Here is a 19,707-nt window from a genome sequence, read left to right on the forward strand (position 1 = left end):
TTGCAACTAAGCATGATGGATTATTCAACGCATCCAAATAATATTTTTAAAGGAGGCCTAGGTCACGCTGGAGACATTATGTCTCCTAGTGTTCTGCAAGGCGGGAAGTTACAGGGGAGATGAAATCTGGGTCCCTTCAGTTCTGCTGCTGCCCCCTCGACGTGACCTTGAATCAACGAAAGATGGGTGTTGTTAAATAAGGTTTGGGCTCCATTATCAGCAATGCATAATGAGTAATACAGAACACAATTCTCCATTAAATATCAACCACAGTGTTGCATAAATCAGTTTTCCCAAGGAGAGAAGTCAACTAAACGGTAACCTTGCTTGTAGGAATCCTCAAAACTTTAGCTCCAACTGCGACTACACTTGAAATGACTACATGGTGATGAGTGAATAAATGCTTCGCAGCAAGAGACATCATTTATGTATCCCATTAACTTATAATGATATACAGTAAACTACAGCTTCAGTGATGAATGCAGCGTAGGCTGCTCTTGTTCCGCGCAGAGACGCACACCGTTCGGAGCTGGAAGGAAAATAATTGAAAAAAGTTCTCCGGCCCATCTCACACCTCATTTTCCCCTCTCTCAAGTCGCACGGGCAGAAAGTTCTCCACCTCAGGCAGCACAAGACAAAATGAATTCAGCTCATCCTCTAGCTGTATTCATATATTCCGATGAACCGTTATGCAAACCACAAATATTTATTCAGCGTGATGAATTTCGATAAAGTATTCATTTGTAAGAAAGTGAGTTGAGCAATAATTCATGTTGCAGGTCGCAAAAAAAGATCAACCAGTGCATCCTGATTTTAATCACAAATTAAAATGCAGCCTCAGGTTATCATATCTGGATGATTTAGGGATGATTTAATGCAAGGTCATCTTCAGCTGGTTCTGGTTTCTGCTTTGCATGAGACGTACTTCCGAGCTTTGAACAGACTTCAATCTGAATAGTAGCTGGCAGAATGTGAAAATAACACTACTGAATCCTCATCAATCAATTTCCTTCCTTCCACATTTCTGCAAAACAATTTCTTTATTCACGCATTGCAGAACTGATGCTGCGACAACTAGAGAGAGCCGCGTGGTGCTGAAGCGCGTGCATGACAACATTGGCACTTCAATTTAATAATTACATCAAGCAATATGCAAGGACTACAGAAACTTTTATATGAATAATCAGACATGGACTGGAGCATGTTTTCTGACTCAATTACACATTTGGCTACCTTTTCTTAAGACATTTTGCAGTCATTTTATGAAAAATAAAATAGGTTTTACTGAATAAATTGTCCTTTAAATGAGCACAATAAATCAATAGATATTGAACCAAAAGAACCTCATGACTTTGAAGTCAAATCCGAGGTTCCAACCACTGAGCATCATTTGCATGATTTTTAAAACATGTTTCAGTCAAAGATATATATTGGTGAGGGCAATATTTTGAGGCCCAATGGTGTTTGCGCGATAGAGTTGTATAAAATCAATTCAAAAATTAATAAGAGTGAAAATATTGAAGACAGGAGTTCCAAATTATGTGGAAATATTTTTTCAAGTAAAATATGAGGGAAATATTATTATCTAAAATATTACTGAATATCACTTTTTTAATTTTAATAAAAATTTAGAAAAACAATTTTAACCAATACATTGAGTTTATAATTTGACATTCGAATAGAAAGATAAAAATTTTGAAAAATATTTTTATGAAATTAAAGAGCAGTCAATAACTGCATCTACGCTTTGCCACACTGCACTAAAAGAGAAAAGGCCAATGACATTGAACTTTTCTGTTATATCATGTAAAAATAAATAAACAATAATTTCAGTTGGCGAATACTGAGTACATTTTCATCCTTGGTTTACATGCATTAATATTATTTAAGCTTATTTAAGATTTGGAACTACAATACTGATTAATTTTAACATTTTTCCACTTCATTTTTTTGTTCTTTCAGTGACAAAACCTGAATTCACATTGTAGCTGTGATGCCAGGTTTTAATTCTGAAGTTTCTTTGAATGATTGGCAACCATTATTATTATTCTATTAAGAAGATTATCATTGATCAATATCAATTTCAGATTAATATTTGGTGACGTACGAAGTTTCCTTTTCTCAGTTGTACATGAGCACACGCAAAAAAACGAATATTTAATGATTTGTGTGTAATTCTTTTATTCTAAAAAACTTTATTGACAATGACAAAACTTCTGAATTGCATGCTTTGAAATGCGCCAGACGCACTGCAACACAACTAGACTGTATAACAGTACATCAAAGTCCAAAGGTACATGCAAGGATGTGAAGATTTGCTCTCAGTCAGGTTTTCAAATTTGAACACAGAAACAGACCAAAAAAACCTGAGCCAACACACTTGCATATCAGCTTAAGGTGGCTGGGCAGAATAATAGTTTTTCGTAAGTGATAATGTACGTTTTCATATCTGCAGTGACTGAGGAGCGTCAACAGAGCTGACAGTCAGAGGGAGAAGCAGCGGGAGGAACTTGACATGAGCGCCAAGTTTGCAAGGCGCGCGGCTGCGACGTGACCGGGAGAGACGCACTGACCTGCGGGGCCTAGCGGCGGCTGCTGCCCGTCCTCCCCGAAGATCAGTCTGAAGTCCAGCTCCTCATTCCCGGGGCAGTTTGCAGTCGTCATCAGGCTTGACAGCTCGGGGTTCACCCCGCCACTCACGCAACGCTGGAGCAACGAACGCTCTAAAACAAATGTCACAACATTTACCGGCTGTCACGTCGCCGAACTTCAACTTCAGTCGGTCCGTGGGACATCCGGGGCTCCGTCCATTCGCTCGCCCGTGTCTCCCCCGCCGCGCTGCACAAATCCAAAGTGAGTCTGCTTCTGGTAGCGGACGGTCCTAACGTTGGCTTCGATGTCGGAGGAAACCCTGGCAGCCCCCGCGGTGTCTCCTCCACTCACGCTGACTCGCGACAACAAACAAGCGTCTTCTTTTTTCCTGCCCGACAGAGTTTAACGTCCTCTACGAGCCGGTGACTTCTCCGGGAAATAGTCCAGTCCCTCCCCCTCCTCCCTCCTCACTCTCACTCCCTCCCTCGCTCACCCTCGCGCGCCCTTCCTGCGCGCTCCGCTCAAACGATATTCTGTCGCGTTTTCGCTTGCATTGTGCGCATGCGCCTTTCTTTCCGCTCACACACCTGAGCGAAGAACATTCTATTCATTTTCACTTGAGACATGTGGCGGACCACCTAATATTAAACTAATGTGTGCAATTGCACCCCGTTATCTTAGTTATTTGGTAATAAATAAATAAATGAAAGGCTTAATGGCATCAGTCACTAACTTTTGGACAAGTTTCAGCTGCTGACATTAAACAGCAACATTGTCATTAATTTCCTGTTAAAAACACTGCAAATTAATCTGCAGAGATCACCCATTCTGCCATGTTCCCTCTGCTACCCACAAAAAAAGACCTGCCTTCAACCAAAATGGGCCAAAGTGAAGTTCTTTCTGCAGACCTGTTGACCTTGCAGCGACTCAGTCTGACAGCCATTTCATTAGTCCTCCGTCCACCCACCACTGGATCACATCCGCCTGTGCCTGGCCCTCTGCCTGCCACTCTCTGCTGCCGCAGTTTAAGCCAGGATATCTCCGTGTAATGACATGATGCACTTTTTACCCTTTGATCCTGTCAGCCAAAATAAACCAATACCAGCCAGTGAACGATGGCGAGAGAGTCGGCAGAGCCCTGTGTTTGTATTCCTTTCTTAGCTCGCGTGCTATTTATAGACGTAAACAAAGAGTTCCAGTCCGTGTACAGCCTGTGGTGGAAATATACGACAAACAAATCTTTTAAATAGAAATAATTTCCGACCACAAACAACAGTTCCATAACCAGGACTTCGGACTGGGCTCCCTTGTTGTCTGTTTGAGGTGGGAACCTCCCACTAAAACAAGGAGACCCCTGAATTCCCAGTTAGAGACAGCTGGAGTGGTAACACTGTCTGGTCCTGAAGAGGTCTAGCCTCCTCGCTGAGATATGAGCTTGACTCACTGCTCTTCACTGGTACACGCACAGCGATTTCTACAAGTCAAGAGATTTTTTTCATCTGTCCCCAAAAAGTCTATATCTATCTATCGATCTATCTATCTATCTATCTATCTATCTATCTATCTATCTAGAACTGGACTAGTCAGGGTTAATCCCTGACCAGTCGTGTCATGGTCCTCAAGTCATGGTTTCATTACCTACAACTGTTAACCTTAAAATTATTATTTCATAGACCTTAACCTCAAAGGTCTTCTTCTCTGTTTCTCATCATTTCCTGTCTCTGGTTAGTGCAGTAAGTCAGCCTCCACCGTCACCATCTTAATCACCTTCCCTCGCAACACCCATCCGCTTCATGTCCTCACTCTGCATATCCATGAACCACGCTGGTTCTCCTCCTCTTCCATCGCCAACATCTCCATCTTCCATCTCTTGGTCCAAAACGGTCACTGCTCACCACAGTTGCAACCCTTCTACCCCCCTGCCCTCTGTTACACAGGTGCTTTTGAAATCTTCATCATCAGTACCCTGAGTATAAAATAATGGGTCATACTTTAGATTAAGGGGCCATTATTATCCTACATCAAATACTTATTCAGGCCGGCATTATTTGCAGAATATCCGCCATTAATTTATCATTATAAAGCACTAGCTAGTGTTCTGGATAAATATTATCTGTCCACCTAACTAAGTTTGCATTCATACAATTTTCTGGCTTTAAATAAAACTCCTGGAGTACTACTAGCAGAATAATGCACATATTAATTCATAAAAATTGCTTAGGAATTATTTTTCACTTACACATACACATTACTGATTGTGTAAAAAAAAAAAAAATGGACACATTTAAAAAGGCACAAAAAACCCCTCTCTAGCTCGTGGATCCTCCCAAATATTGTCATGAAAAAATCATTTAAAGAAATATATATTTTATGTTCATTATTTACAAGACAAACTAGCAGAACTAAATGCTCGACACTTGCAATATGTCTCAACATTGTCAGCATCAAAGTCAACAAATAACTGAACAAAAAAAAAATAACACATTTCATTTCAAATATTTCGCAGTCTGCCATTAGCACACACTATCATGCATGGGTGTCTAAAAACTTTTTTTTGCCAGTCTACTGAAGTCAGTCATTGCTGAATCAGCCACCAACTGTCAGATTAAATGTCTCACAAACATTTGTGCTCTATGATGATTCTCTTCCATTGCCTTTAAGCCCTAACTGGTTGACGCAAACCTGAGGGCGGTTGATCAAGAACTCTCACTATCAAGCGGTTTATAGTGTTACTACAGGTTAGTGAACTCTGATACACCCTGGTGCACTGTTTTTGGAAGTTGTTTCATTCTTCATTGTTTGTAATTTATTTTAGCTTAACAAGAGGAGATGAATATCAGCTGTATTTACGAGATGAAACCAGACACTTACATTGATGTGCTCCTCTGAAAGTTCCTCCGCGTACCGACACTCGCTGCATGTGGGCGTTCAGTCACTCTGAGTTACCAAAAACATCAATATCACATTTCCTGATTAACCACTTGTGTGATGCATATTTGCTTGTAATACATATTATTGTATTCATATGTGAATGTTTGAGTTTTTTTAGGGGGCTCCACAATGAAAAAAATCAGTGAGCAACATCTTTATTTTCCACTTCCCGTTTCTGGATGGCAGAAGTCATAATAAACCTGTTGATATGTCAGATACATCTAAACTAAGGAGGATGGTTTGCAGGCAGATGCATCAAATATGATACACACATGGATAGACTTTATGGATCATTTAAGTTTGAAATGATTGGATTTTCTGTCAATTGCAATGCAGTGTTTTCAGTGTATAAAATGTCTGTCCACAGAGGAAGAGTTTTCCATCTATTGACAGTGATTGAGACGCAGAAATATAAAATAGTTTACTATCTTTGGAAGCATGAATTGGAGGAATTTCTGGAATAACTTTTAACGATTGTTAGAATTTATTTATCTGCTGTATTTGCACAATAAAATGAAAAATAAAATAAAATAATGCACATACTCAACTTAATGAGCTTGAAAGCATGAAGTTGTTTTTCTTTTAATATTAAGAATATTAATATGCAATAAGTAAATGCACTAAATGTTGTTGGAATTAGGAGGCTTTTTCAATAAATATACTGTCACATATAGACTGTAACAATTATAGTGACAATCTCATTACTTATTTATTTAATATCTATTTAATCTTTATTTTAACAGAAAGGAAATCATTTACAACAATGACCTGACCTGAGGCAGCATAAATTAACAATTATATAGACAAAAGTATAGAAAATAATGTGACAATTCAGCAATACCAAAGATGCAATAAAGATGAAATATACAAATTAAACATGTACAAATGAGACATTTGAAAAGTACTAAAAGCAGGTACACATCAATAATCTGTGGTAAATAAGATAATGGAGTGTAACATTACGTCCCCACACAACTTTACATTATTCATCTAACAAAAATGGAGATATTTGAGCAAAGAAAAAGGCCAGCCTGCTCTAATTTCACCTGCTGCTCTTATCGCAGCTCATGACCTTTGACAAGAGATAAATAAAACAAATGGTGTGGGAGGCAGACGATGAGATAGTATGTTCTTTTAAAGTTATAAAGAAGAGAAAAATGTCATGTGAGGAAAACAAAAAAATATCTCATCAACCCCCGCAGAGATGTTGCGTGAGAGTTGTCACTCTTTCCAGGATTTGGGTTTGCACACACTTGCACGAGTGCAGCAGCAGCAGCACCTTGGCAACAGGCGAGATGTTCGCTAAATGTCAACACGGTATCCAGTGTCAGACTGTCAGCTGCTTTTGTTCTGTGGTGTAATTGTCCAGAGATTCTGGTTACAATTATACCATGTTGTTATTGTTGTTTTAGAACAAGTGCTTCATCAGGAAACGTTTGCATCAGTCAAGCAGGAGTGTGTGCAGTTTTGACAGTCTGTGTTTTAGGCATGAATAGTTTTTATATTTTATATTTTTATCTTTTGCGTTTTTATAAAATATGATTGGAGAAGATGTTAATCTTGTTTTATGGGAAAATAAATATGCACGGATAATTTTTGTGAGCTATGGAGAACTTTTTTGGGTGGAATTATAAAGAGGAAGAATGGACACTGAGTCATCTGTTCTTCATCCAGGCCACATTGGGGCATGACTGTCCATGTTTACTTCCTTGTACTTGTTTTCCCCTGATACTGTAGTTAATTGCTCAACTTTCTACAACTCCTCTGTGTTTGTGTGTATTTGGGTCGTTCTTGGGTCAGAGTGGAGATTCATATTCAACTTCAGATTAAGTCGGCTGGACTAACCTACCATCCATAATGCACTGCTACAATTAAGATCTCACCTAAATAAACATTATGAGATCAAAGGGTTGAATGGGATTATGAAACAAAGTTACTTTAATAGCTGCTCTACTCTCCTTCTGATGACTCTTTCATTCAGTGGAACTCACAGAACCACAAAAATGAATGCAAAACTCAAGAATAGCTACCAATCTTTAAACTAGAAAACCACAGTAAAATAGATAAAAGTGGACTGTTGTGTTATGATGAGTTATGACAAATTATATTGATATGATATTGTTGATATTACACATGTATGTTGCATTCACTGAGTGCGCCGCTTCGTGTTTGGTCACTATTGGGTCCTGGTCGGGCTTCATGCTGAGCAGTATTTCACTTCAATTCTGGCGACTTGGCTCGCGACAAGAAGTCAGGGTGACTCTTCCTTGTGGTTTGTGCTGCCCTCAACTGTTGGAGTTGGGGAACTTACTACTTTTGCCTTCTCTGGCTACATTATTGCATGGGAAAATGACACAGAAAACCCCTCTCTATATCGCGGATCTTCCAAACCAGGGCCACCCACAAGTGGGACGGGTGCAGCCCGGCAGCTTTGGCTCATCCGCCATGTGATGAAACCTATGTTCGAGTCGATCAATGAGTGATCTGATGCAGTCGCACATGGGGACACCAGTCGCTGGTGTGAAATCAATGTTCGAGCTTCCAGCAGCAGAGGGGCGATGAACAAAGCCACATGAGGACTTAAAGCTGTTGGATTTAATTCAGAAAGCCTCGCATTTTACATCTTCGCTGAGACAAGTGGAGGAATATTTCAAGTTGTCTGTGTTTCAGGGAACACGTTGCTTGCTTATATTAATAACCTTGATTCTGCAATAATATAAAGACAGACATAAATACGGTTTAATTCCGATCAGTGTATGATTTACAAACCGAAAACAAACAACTGTGCTGGTTATTAATATGATGGAGTTGGCTAGAATTCAGGGTCGTGTGGACCTAAATTGACGCTCAGTTGTGAATCAATAACAACCCAGTAACAGCGCTCTTTCTCTGATCTATGACAAGTTTGAATGGACCACGGCCAGAGCTGGTTCACTTGGCGGCCGATCAGATAATGGATTTGTTGTGAGGAGAAGCGGACATCATGTGAAAGAGACGGAAACAGTCATATTGACGGGTCTGGAGGCTTAAATAATTTGAGTGTACGCCCATTGTTTTTCTCTTTTCAGTAATGACAATAAATATCGTTTTAAAAACTGATGAAAAATTTCCTCATACTTCACTCCCTCACATTATTTAATTTATTAATTTCGTATTTATTATTATTTTCTATTGATTTGAATGCAATTTATTTCAGGAAAAATAAATAGAGCCATGTAAAACTGGAAAGTAGAAAAATACTCAAATAGAAGACCTTACTTAGGAATATATTATAAATATCAGCACATATTTCCAGAAACATCATTGTAAAAGCTCAAAAGATGGTTATTATTGTTGTTTAGTTGTATTTTAGTCAAGCCAAGGAAGGAAAATAACGGTTATGTTTAATTCATTATTACAAAAGAAGCAGCGACTAAATACAGTTTAAAGTGGTTTGACATCGCTCCGAGCCGGCTAATAACTATAAAATAGAGGCCGTTGAAGGAATAATAATAATAAAAAAGAACGGTGTTTGGTTTTAAAATTGTATTGAATAATAATTTATGTTGAAAGGACCATGTGTAAAAACATTGAAATTATTGTGTTTAAGCGTTAATAATTAAAATAAAAGTTCTAAAATAAAAAATATTTTCGTCATTAGGTACATGACGTATGATGACGTCAATAGCAATCGACATGTAAACATGGCGACGCCGCAGCTCGGCCACGCGAGACTTTCTGTCCTTGCGGTTTTTGATAAGTGACTTCTATTTCTACTCTGTCTTCTATTTTACGGTTACAACCGACGACATGCATTGTCTGAAGCTCGGCCCGGCGGTGACGTCTTTGTTGCCCGGTCCGGTCCTTTCTATCGCCACGTTGACTCGCTATCCTGTCAGCCAGATTCGCTTCTGTCAAACAGCGGCGTCGTCACAAGAGCCTCCGCTCATTCGGGTCCCTCGCTTTTTACAGAAACGGGCTGAGAATGTGAAACAAACTAGAAGTAAAATCAAGATCCCCACCGTCAAACCGGGGAAGCTTCTGATCCAGAGCAAGAATCCGGAGCGGAACCAGTCCGCGGCGTACACACTGGGCAAGTTCGAGGAGGCCCTCCTCTGTTCGAAAGGCTGGAAACACAAGAAATCTTTCGGAGACTACTTCACCATCAACAACACCAAGTCGGTGGCTCCTTTTGTGCCCGAACACGAGGACGGAAAGTTAAAAACCTTTGAGAAGCTGAACATCTGCAAGGAGCTGGTGGGAGTTCTGGACCGGATCAACATCTCCCATCCCACCACGGTGCAGCTGCAGACCATCCCCAAAATCATGAAGGGGCACAATGTTCTGTGCGCGGCTGAGACTGGAAGTGGGAAAACTCTGAGTTACCTACTGCCCATCGTCCACAAGCTCCAGGCTGCCAGGCACCAGGAGGGTGAGGGAAGGATCCGGGCCGTGGTAATGGTTCCTTCTAGGTAAAGTGATGTGTGCTTTTGTCATAGCTTTTTAAGGACAATGAGCTTCTGACAAACTGGTCACATTCTGCAAACATTATTATTCACTCTTTATTGGTTGAAACAAATACCTTTTCCTCCTCTGTCTGGGATGCTCACCGTATTTTCTTTATCATGCCATGCTGATATCAGCGACTGGACGAAATGGTCTGTATAACACTCGCTCAGTGAGACGCCTGTTGTGACATCTTTCTTATCAGCCAAAAAATGGAACGGAAATGAAGGAACGTATCAGAAATGTGGGACCAGTTTTCAAAGCTCAGACCTTTTTTTCCGGTTTTATTACACATTAAGGTCAGGATCAAAGATTAACATCTCAGTTTAGAAGTATTTCTCTGGTACAGTATGGGTGATTGGTCACTCCCTGCTGGTTCAGATAAAACTTCTGTTTTTAGTCAAAATGTCAGTTTAACTGCCACCATTAACACCACAGCAAATACAGTAAATAAATAAGTGACTGATAATTATCTTCGGTTTCCAGGGAACTGGCCCAACAAGTTGCTGCTGTGTCCAGAACTCTCTGTGCTCCATTCGGCTTCCGGACCAGGACTGTCGGTGGTGGCAGAGGAGTGGGAAACATCTTGAGAGTCTTCAGGGACTCTAACATGGACATTCTTGTGGCGACCCCCGGCGCTCTGGTCAAAGCTCTGCGTCGAAACTGCCTGACCCTGAGTGAGCTGAGGTTCCTGGTGCTGGATGAGGCAGACACCATGTTTGACCCCAGTTTCTCTCAACTTCTGGAGGACATCCTGCAGCACACCGACATCTCCAGTGGACCCAAGGACACTCAAGGTCTGCAGGCGAAAGCCCAGCTGCTGGTGGTGGGTGCCACGTTCCCCAGTGGTGTGGGAGATGTTCTCAGCAAGGTGACTGATCTGGGCAGTGTGGTAGTCATCAAGAGCAAGATGTTGCACTTCCTCATGCAGCACGTCAAGCAGACGTTTCTGAAGATCAGGGGAGAGGAGAAGGTTCTGGAACTCAACCGAGCTCTGAAGATGCTCCAGGAAGAGAAGAAAGAGGGCTCAGTTCTGGTGTTCTGCAACAAGTCCTCCACGGTGAACTGGCTTGGGTACACACTAGAGGAGCTGGGCATCTCTCACGTCCGACTGCAGGGAGAGATGCCTGCGACACTACGCTCTGGAATCTTCCACTCTTTCCAGAAGGGAATGGTAAATGTTCTGGTGTGTACGGACATTGCCTCAAGAGGGCTGGACACTTCCCGGGTGTCTCTGGTGGTCAACTACGACTTCCCTGACTCTCACACAGACTACATTCACAGAGCGGGCCGGGTGGGTCGTGCCGGAGGAGCGAAGGACGGAGAGGTGCTCAGCTTCGTCACTCATCCGTGGGAGGTAGAGCTTGTGCAGAAGATTGAGCTGGCTGCCCGTCGCAGGAGTTGTCTGCCTGGGATGGAGACTGGTATCCATGAACCAAAACCTAAAGAAGAAGAGCCGTAGTCAAGTTGTTTCAATGACCAGCGTTTACAAATCACCCACAAAACCTGAGTGACTCCTTTTGATCATGAATTTCAACAATAAAAAGTTGCCTGTTGAGTCCAACCATACACAACAATTACTGGTCAATGCCCATGTATGAATCATACAGCTTTTATTTATTCGTTTTTTGGATTTAAAACAATGCAATTTCTTCCAACAAGCAGATTGACAACCGTTTTTCTGTGAACCAATATGACTTGTCATTGAACCACCGATGCATCTAATATCGAGATCTGCTTCTCAATTTAAAATTAGTCATAGAGAATCTGGCACTGATGTGCGAAATCGAGCGTTCGTGTAATGTGGATGACCAACCGCTAGATGGGGACATATATCGTGTTGATTGTTGCTTAAGCCCTTTATGCTCTAATAGATTTTTTTTTAATTTATTACATAGTTTTATTGAGATTGGTGAGCAATCCTTCATCAGATTTTTCTCTCCCTATTTTAATATATTAACTGCAAGTCAATTGTGCTTTTTATTTTTCCTTGACTATTAGGCCATGAGAAAAGCGTATTCATCGTTATTATTTTTTTTAATATTACTCATGTGCAGTGTATTCAATGAGTCGGCAGATGGGAGCATGTGCCTAGAATAGACATCTTAGCCGTCTGGTTTACTGTCGTCAGAGTTCGCAGTGGCTCGCCAGTCCCTATGCAACTCCAATTTTTGAGACGGAATATTTTTCTGTGTAATGATATCAGACTTCAGAGTTGGAAGCTTTATCCTTTTATAATGTACATATTGAATTGTAGGTTTGTTTTCAAATGCATTTATTTGTAAAACAATATTTCTTAAATCCTGCCTTTCATCATACACTAACATATTTTGTTGTTAACTTTTCTTATTCCAGATGATTATTAATACCTTTAAACTTTATTAATAATCACAATAGTTTTCAAATTAATTTCATGCTGTATTTTTGTGTGAAGTCTTTTTATTCATCATAATCTGCCCTTATATTTGCATCTTTTTCTACCCTGCTCGTCCAAAGTGATCTTCCTCTCCTTGTTACCAGGTTTATAATCATCATCATCATCATCATGGGGCTTCGATGACGAGTACTCTTATTGTCCACTGATGTAGCATTATGAGTGGAGTAGGCAAAGACTTGTTGACGGTGGAAACAGTAACAAGGAGCCTCCTCCAGAATGTCTGTCTTCAACTGTGATTGTCATTCCTCAGCCCCCAGGGTCAACATATTTAAGCTCTGCCCCTGTTTAGGCTCACATTTCACCCCAGTGTACCCTGACAACAGGCGCCCAGTATCCAGTAATAGCCTGTAAGCAGGGAATTCCTGACAACAACTCAGCGCATACAACTGTCCCCAGAAGTTATTTTTAATTCATGTTCTAAAAGATATTCATCTTCATATTCATCATCAACAAGACGTCTGACAAAATGAATAAATAATAATTGTAAAGAAATGATCAAAGACCATTTATAGTTTAGAATTAAACATTTTTGTGTTTCTTGGCTGTGAATAAACCACTGTTGCTCCAAGTTCTACTTAATTCCACAGTGCCATTTATTTGTGTCGATATTACATTGTGTCCATCATCTTTTTTAAGCCATACTTTATTCTCTTTTCCCCAAAACTATAATTAGTTTATTAAAATTTTCTTCCAAAATATTATATTAATTCCTTAGTACAGTACATGTTTTCGTTCAAAAATCATATTCAAATTATGTCAGACAATGTACATGTGAATATAAATCGGTAACACTACAAGTGAGTATTCCAATATTACTGGGCTAGTTTTTAAATGAAATTATTTATTGTATTTGTCGTGTGATTAAACATACAAACACAGGGTTACAGGAACAGTACACACAGTTATATTCAGGTAACCTAAGTTGTGGACAGCACAAATAAACAAAATGTAACTGGACTACAATTTGCTTCGTCCATTGTTAGTGACGCATTTCCTGTACAGTTCCACGGTGGGATTGAACTACCCCTGCCCACTCGCGCACACTCCCCCTTCCCACTTACACACACACTCACTCACACTCCTCACGGCTGCTTCACCGCACGCTGTCCGGCTGCTTGGACATTTCCGAGGATATTTAAGCGCTGCGGAACCCGGGACTATAGTGTCGCCGGTGAACGTGCATCTATCCCGGGGCTGCCTATTGGAAATGCTCCCGGCGAGCATCTGAAGGTAGGCTCGCTCTGATCGGATTATTCCCACGTCCTGCCCTGCACAGCACATGTACCAACCAGCGTGACACTCCACCATTCACACACTTCTTTTTCATGGTATATTACTCAATCATTCAAACGTATCTGGAGTCGGTGCTGCGTTCATGGTCCTCCCCGTGAAGGCATCGCCGCTAAGTTCATACGCTTTGATGCTTCGTTGAACCCACGGAACTTGTGGAGCTTTAACTTCAGACTTGCCGCGGCGTCTTTCGGGAAAGGTTGTTAGCAGAGCTGGGGGTGTTGTTTTGGTAGTTTTGTGCCGTGTCTGCGGGGTCTCACAGGCGACGGAGAGTCTGCCCAGAGGGGATGTAAGTTGCACCGGCGGGGGACAATCAGCCTGCCGCCATGTTAAGTTAACGTCTCGGTCAAGATGACAGTCGCACACCGGGGAATTGTTGGTGGACATTAACAACAAAAAAGGTGATGTTGTGGGCGGTCAGTGCTGTGATTTACGGGCGGGTCGTCATGACCATCCTGCCCGGTCGACCTGCTGCCTCCCCGCACAGCCAAGGTGGTGGTGTGGGCAGAACATAATGTAATGGAGGGCAGCTGCATCTAACGTTGTATGAAATATGTGCCACACCCCTTCATATGGACGGTGCTCCCCTCCTCTGCCTTTTACACAGCCACCTGCCGGGCTTGTGTCAATAATTAATAGCTGAAAATAACACAATGCAGACCGACGATCGTTTGTTTACATGCAAACTTGTGATCAGGGCGGCCGTATTTTTGGGCACATGTGTCATGCATGGCATGTTGGATGCCAGTCTGTGACAGTTTAATGAGCAGAAGTAAATCACTGCGAGCATCAAGGCTTCTTTAAATCGCCCCCACCCTCCTCCTGATGTGGAGAGAGCAGGTTGCATGCAAACCCCACATTGGTTCACCTCATCATCCCAACAGTTGTCTGTCAAGGAGCCACTCATCCTGACTGTTGCCATGCCAGAGGGGTAATAGTGTCACCAGGGGCTTTTTAGACACGAACCTGGGGACCAAACCAGGGTGCTACGCTCTCTGCTTCTATTCTGCATGTGCTCAGATGGAAACCCCTTTAACAGAAAACATTGTCAATATTCATGTTTCTTTTTGGATTAGAATTGAAACTGGAAGCTGGTGGTTAAAGTAGTGGTGTCAAACTCAATCATGCGGGAGGCCAACACTATCGCAGCCCAAACTAAATTTAACTTCATTAAATGGTGTTTTGCAGGAAGCAAGCGTCTAAATGGAATATGATGTGTTTCCTCTTTAATTCTTGGGGGCTAATTTTATCATTAAGCATTTCTGTGGTTCACCAGATTCCATCTCATAGCCTGAAAACCAATGTTTTCCTCTCAAACACATCCATTATCTGATCAAATTCCCTTCCAGCTGCGTTTATTTTTAGTAGTTTGGAGATGAGTTATTGGCAAAAAATGATCTCTGGTAGAAAACAGCCTGCCCAATGGCAAAACATCTAATCTTTATGGGTCACAGTATCGACATGTATTGGAGGTGATCTAGTTTAGGTGCTCTTGAAATCAATATTGGAATTAATTTTGAGGCATCTATTTGTATGTGAAGCCCTTTATGGCTGCATAACTTAGGTGAAATTGAGAGTTATTCAGCAGTCTGATCTTGACTGTCACTCATTTATTATTAAAGCAGAAAAGGCCAAGTTCTTTTTCACACGATATCAATGTGATGTGGTTCCATTCTAGTATTTGGGTCTGTATGTTAAACCTGGATAACTGGAGGAGTGACTCATGTCTTGTAAAATGGCTGTCTTTCTTACTAAGATAACGGTTCCGTTGTTGAATAAAAACATTGACTTTGCTGCGATTCAGAATTGATTCAAAATGTCCCTGTATCGATTAAAAAAAAAATACTTTCCCCCTGCTACCCTTCATTTTGTATGTACGCGTCACGTCCTGGCAAACAAAGGCGGCAGAGAGGGAGATCCAACCACTGTCTTTAGTAAAAGCCTACAGTTCGGCGTTAATTTTTGGCCGAATTGACCGAATGCCTGGTAGCACCGTTCTAGACATGACGCACGTCATTGCAAAACTAAGATCAAGTACTACAACCAATGAGTCCGCTCGTATTGTGGGGCATCAGACACATGGAGCAGTCAACCGAGGATTGCCATCCTTCGCAGACAGCGGCGCTCGTAAGTATTTCACTCAGACGGGTGAGCCACATCTTTCCCGAGGGACGAAAAGAACTCTTGCCAGTAAAGGCACTTTCCTCAAAATTTAAAAGGCAGCAAGTTTAACTGAACATTTTTTTTAAGAGGCACTTTTATTTTTGTTACAGAAGCAGAACGTGATATTGTTTTTTTTTTTTTATCTAACAGTTACAACAATTCCGTCTCACCATAGATACATCCTGTTTGAAACTTTATAAATGTGGAAAAGACACTTTAGTATCTCTATTTATCATTTTGTCAAAGTAGTAGTATTGTGATCAGAAGCCAGAGAAATTATCGAGTAAAATTGATTTTAAATCAAATCGTGGCCCCAAAAATCAGAATCTCAACAAATGATAAAAGATTTCCATCACTAACTGGCAGACTCGGACTCTGTGGGTTTGCTTCAGTTTTTGGATCGAGACAGAGTCTGTAGTGTGATAGCCCCTCTCTGACTCATGGTGGTCTCATTTTGTTCTTGGTCCTCCTCTGTTCTCGCCATCATGTCATTCACACAGTCCTGTTTCCGTTTGATGATGGAAGAGTCCATCTTCAACAGCATGTTAACCCTGTTGGTCTCAGCAGTCTTTCCTCAGCTACCCTGGCACGCTGCTCCAAACAAGGGCCTTCTCTACTGAGGTAGAATGTCTGCAGAAGTTCCGTAGGAAGAACAGGCGGTGTTCAATCACTGGTACTCACCAGTGGGATTCAATAAGTCCATTCAGTCTTTGTGACAACTGCGCTCTGTAGAGTCGTCTCTCTCTGGTTATCATGCACATGAATCAAAGGCACCACAGGACCTCCACTGCAGTAAATCAGGTTCCTCCAGGGAGGCTTTGCTGATCTGTCCCCAGCACGACTACTATACTGGAAGATTTTCGCTACAAATCATACTTCAGACTTGAAATAGATGAGAGATTGTGGTTGTCGTCTCATCATCATCCTCGGATGGCCACTTTTTTTTAAACGTCTGCACAAGATCAGACCCTTATTCTTTAATTAGAAAGTGAAAGGTACATGAATGCCCTCTCCTTTCATAACTAATGTCTCATCCTGTTTTAATTGGAGGTTCTTCACTCTATTCTTCTTCTTGCTATTAAGCTGGAGATCGATATTTAATAAAGGTTGAAGATGAAAGCAAGAACAGAAAATGTCACTTTTGGCTATTCATCTTTTCAGCTATTTAAATGTGTCCTTTCCAAATTTGCAGCCCACCTAATGAGCTCGGCTCTTCTTCCACACCAGTCGCTCACCTCCTCTGTGAAATGTCGCTTTCGCCGGCCTGTCTACGTGAAGTGATGCCGCTGTTTAGCATGCAGCTCCGCCACTGGCAAGAGATTAGATCATTTATTAAACTGACCAAAACACAGTCTGTCTTTCTTCACATTAAAGCACTGGTCATAAATACAAACGCACTGACCTTTCTGAGGAATGAGTTTCTAATGCTTTCAGTGTCCGGCAGCTAATTTTCTCTGAGCGTATTTCTCTTTAATCTGCTGTCGGATGTGCAGCGCTGAAATTGGAGGATTTATGGAAGAGAGGGACAACGGTTTAACTCTCTGGTGCGGCTGGTTTGCATCAAAAGTTGAACTAGTACTTTTTCTCCAACTCGAGTTATCAGGTTCAGCAAAATGCTTTATCTGTCAAGTCCCACATACAGTATTCAGCATAGAGGAATACACACTGATCGAATGGCCGGATATGTAATGGTGCCCTTGGTTCAGTAGGTAGCTGGAGCTTATCATACACTGTAGAGTCAAATGATCTCTGGATTTCAACATCAATTTAAGTGGCAATATTGAGGAAAAAAAGTGGCCCCTTGATTGAAAGAAGCAGCTGCTAACTCTGCATTCATCGACATAGTATCACTGAGCTAATGGCTACAGTGTTGTTTCAATCTCTTTTTTTACTCTGTTAATAATTAGTGGCCTTCTAATGCAATCATGTTATCAGGTTAAAAGAAAGATAATAGTAATAATAATAAAGCTTTATTTGCATTGTACTTCTTAGAATGCTGTTTTCAAAGTCCTTTATAGGCAGAACACTGAAGAATGTTTGGACTAGGAAGGTGGACGGGTAGGCCTTCAGTGACGCAGAACTGAGAAAAAATTTGGAAGCTATTACCTAAATGCAAGCCTATAAAAGTGAGTTTTTAGCATAGATTCATGGTGTGTTTGGGATCTCCTCCAGCAGAGTGCTCCGCTGTGGAAGTGGCTGTGTCACCTCTACATTTAAGTCTAGACATGGGGACAGCTAGCAGAGACCCACCTGAGGATCTTAGGGTCCTGGCTGACTTGCAGGAGGTCAGCGGTTGTACAATGTGGTCAAGGTCAGGGTTATAGCCCAAGATGGGCTATAACTATAATAATATATATATATAATCCTTTCTAATTTCTTGACGAAATAGACCAAATATATAGTAGTGTTATAGATATATTTGGGTGAGAAATGTCACCCAAATATATCTTAATTCTTCCTCAATATTCTCAGACTGAATGGCAGTCAAGACGTCCTAGTAATCATGCAGGACATTGTCACGTGACTACTCTCAATTTTGTCCCGTGATCAACTTTCTGGGTTTGAGAACTTCTCCCTCCATCATCACTAGACTTTTTTCCTCACTGTAGCGTCCCGCACTGGAGAAATTCAGTGTTGTGGTTTCACCTGAAAGTGGCAGGATGATGAATTGGTGTGATATGTATTCCAGCATGGGTGTGAGCTGGAGAATCATCAGGTGGCCCACAGAAATACATGACTGTGCAAACTGTGACTGCACACAGTTTTGAAGGCCCCTCAATCAATTTGATTCTGTTCGTATCCAGGTACTGGCCCAACAGTATTATGATGAAACAAGCACATTTAAGACAAAGTAATACTTTCTGTCCTCTTGAAAGGCCATGAAAGAAGCATTTTTTGATGTGCGGTTTTGCCCAAAATTTCTGTATGCTGTGTATCAAAACACAAGTTGATGCATTCATTGTTGTCTGTATCAGGACATTAAACTTACTGTCACCTCTTATTAACTCTTCCTGCTCAACGCTATCAACATAGTCTCTGGAGGCTGCTGTGTGATTGTACTTGCCTGTACTCCACCATCTTCCCCTCTTGTCTGTCAGTGGCTGAATCCTCTCTGCAACCCTGTCCCTCATGAGTCCTGTATTTCTGTCACATTTGCCTGCGAGTCTGTTCGCTTGGGCTAAATGCCACTTAGGCAGTTTGCTGCTATTAAAACCCAGCGTGAGAAATGTGGCAGCTTCAGCGCGACTCTGAACAGAGGCAAGAGGAATTTGTGGCCTAGTTCAAGTTAACAATATAACAGAATTTCGCACTTAGTTGTGACAGAGACGAGGCATGTGTAACCGCGGCAAAGCCCCAAATTCCAAGAAGGGCTTCCTGTTTGAAAGGGCCCCCCATGCCTTCACTGATTCCCTCCAAGTAACAGCAGGGCCATGACCTTGAATATTTTTGCTGTCAAGTAGTCTATTATCTATGTTGCATATATATTACGCTTAACATTATGTTAACGTAATGCTAACGTTATTTACCGTGCACCTTGATGTCTCGACTCAATTCAAACTAAAAATTTGCATTTTTTATTTTTTTTTATTTTTCCAAAAATATGTATTTTGATACTAAAATGAACAATAACCAAGGGAATTCAAGGGAAGTTGAGTGTAGAACATGTTTAAACCGTCACTGTGGCTGTTTGAGATGGCGAGTGAGACCCAGACAGCGTCTCATACTGCGGCGAAATGTCATTTGTTTTGTCGGTTTGCAAAATGCATGCCGGAGATGTTTATTTCCAATAAGATCAGTATTTGTTGCAG

General features: G+C 41.3%; 3 protein-coding genes across 6 annotated transcripts in view; 2 read left to right on the forward strand and 1 right to left on the reverse strand.

The window, feature by feature from the left end:
- nfatc3a (nuclear factor of activated T cells 3a) overlaps positions 1 to 3,024 on the reverse strand; it is a 62,200-nt gene extending 59,176 nt beyond the window's left edge. The window contains exon 1 of one of the 2 annotated variants that reach the window (XM_053864516.1): positions 2,749 to 3,024. Coding sequence is in view for 1 of the 2 variants with exons in the window: in XM_053864514.1 (XP_053720489.1) it covers positions 2,574 to 2,664 (91 nt within the window). In the remaining variant the exon portion in view is untranslated. Of the gene's footprint in view, positions 1 to 2,573 lie in introns of both variants that reach the window. The other variant, XM_053864514.1, reaches the window with a different exon arrangement.
- A 6,182-nt stretch (positions 3,025 to 9,206) lies between these two features.
- ddx28 (DEAD (Asp-Glu-Ala-Asp) box polypeptide 28) lies at positions 9,207 to 12,955 on the forward strand. Its single transcript, XM_053865775.1, has 2 exons — positions 9,207 to 9,974; positions 10,495 to 12,955. The coding sequence occupies exons 1-2, from the start codon at positions 9,313 to 9,315 to the stop codon at positions 11,468 to 11,470; spliced, it is 1,638 nt and encodes a 545-aa protein (XP_053721750.1). The 5' UTR covers positions 9,207 to 9,312; the 3' UTR covers positions 11,471 to 12,955.
- Positions 12,956 to 13,494: 539 nt separating this feature from the next.
- LOC128758525 (talin-2) overlaps positions 13,495 to 19,707 on the forward strand; it is a 90,344-nt gene continuing 84,131 nt past the window's right edge. For all 3 annotated transcript variants that reach the window (XM_053864550.1, XM_053864549.1, XM_053864551.1), the window contains exon 1: positions 13,495 to 13,675. The gene's annotated coding sequence lies outside the window, so the exon portion shown is untranslated. The remainder of the gene's footprint in view (positions 13,676 to 19,707) is intronic.

The sequence above is a fragment of the Synchiropus splendidus genome, chromosome 5, assembly GCF_027744825.2.
Source record: "Synchiropus splendidus isolate RoL2022-P1 chromosome 5, RoL_Sspl_1.0, whole genome shotgun sequence".
NCBI classification, from domain to species: Eukaryota; Metazoa; Chordata; class Actinopteri; order Syngnathiformes; family Callionymidae; genus Synchiropus; species Synchiropus splendidus.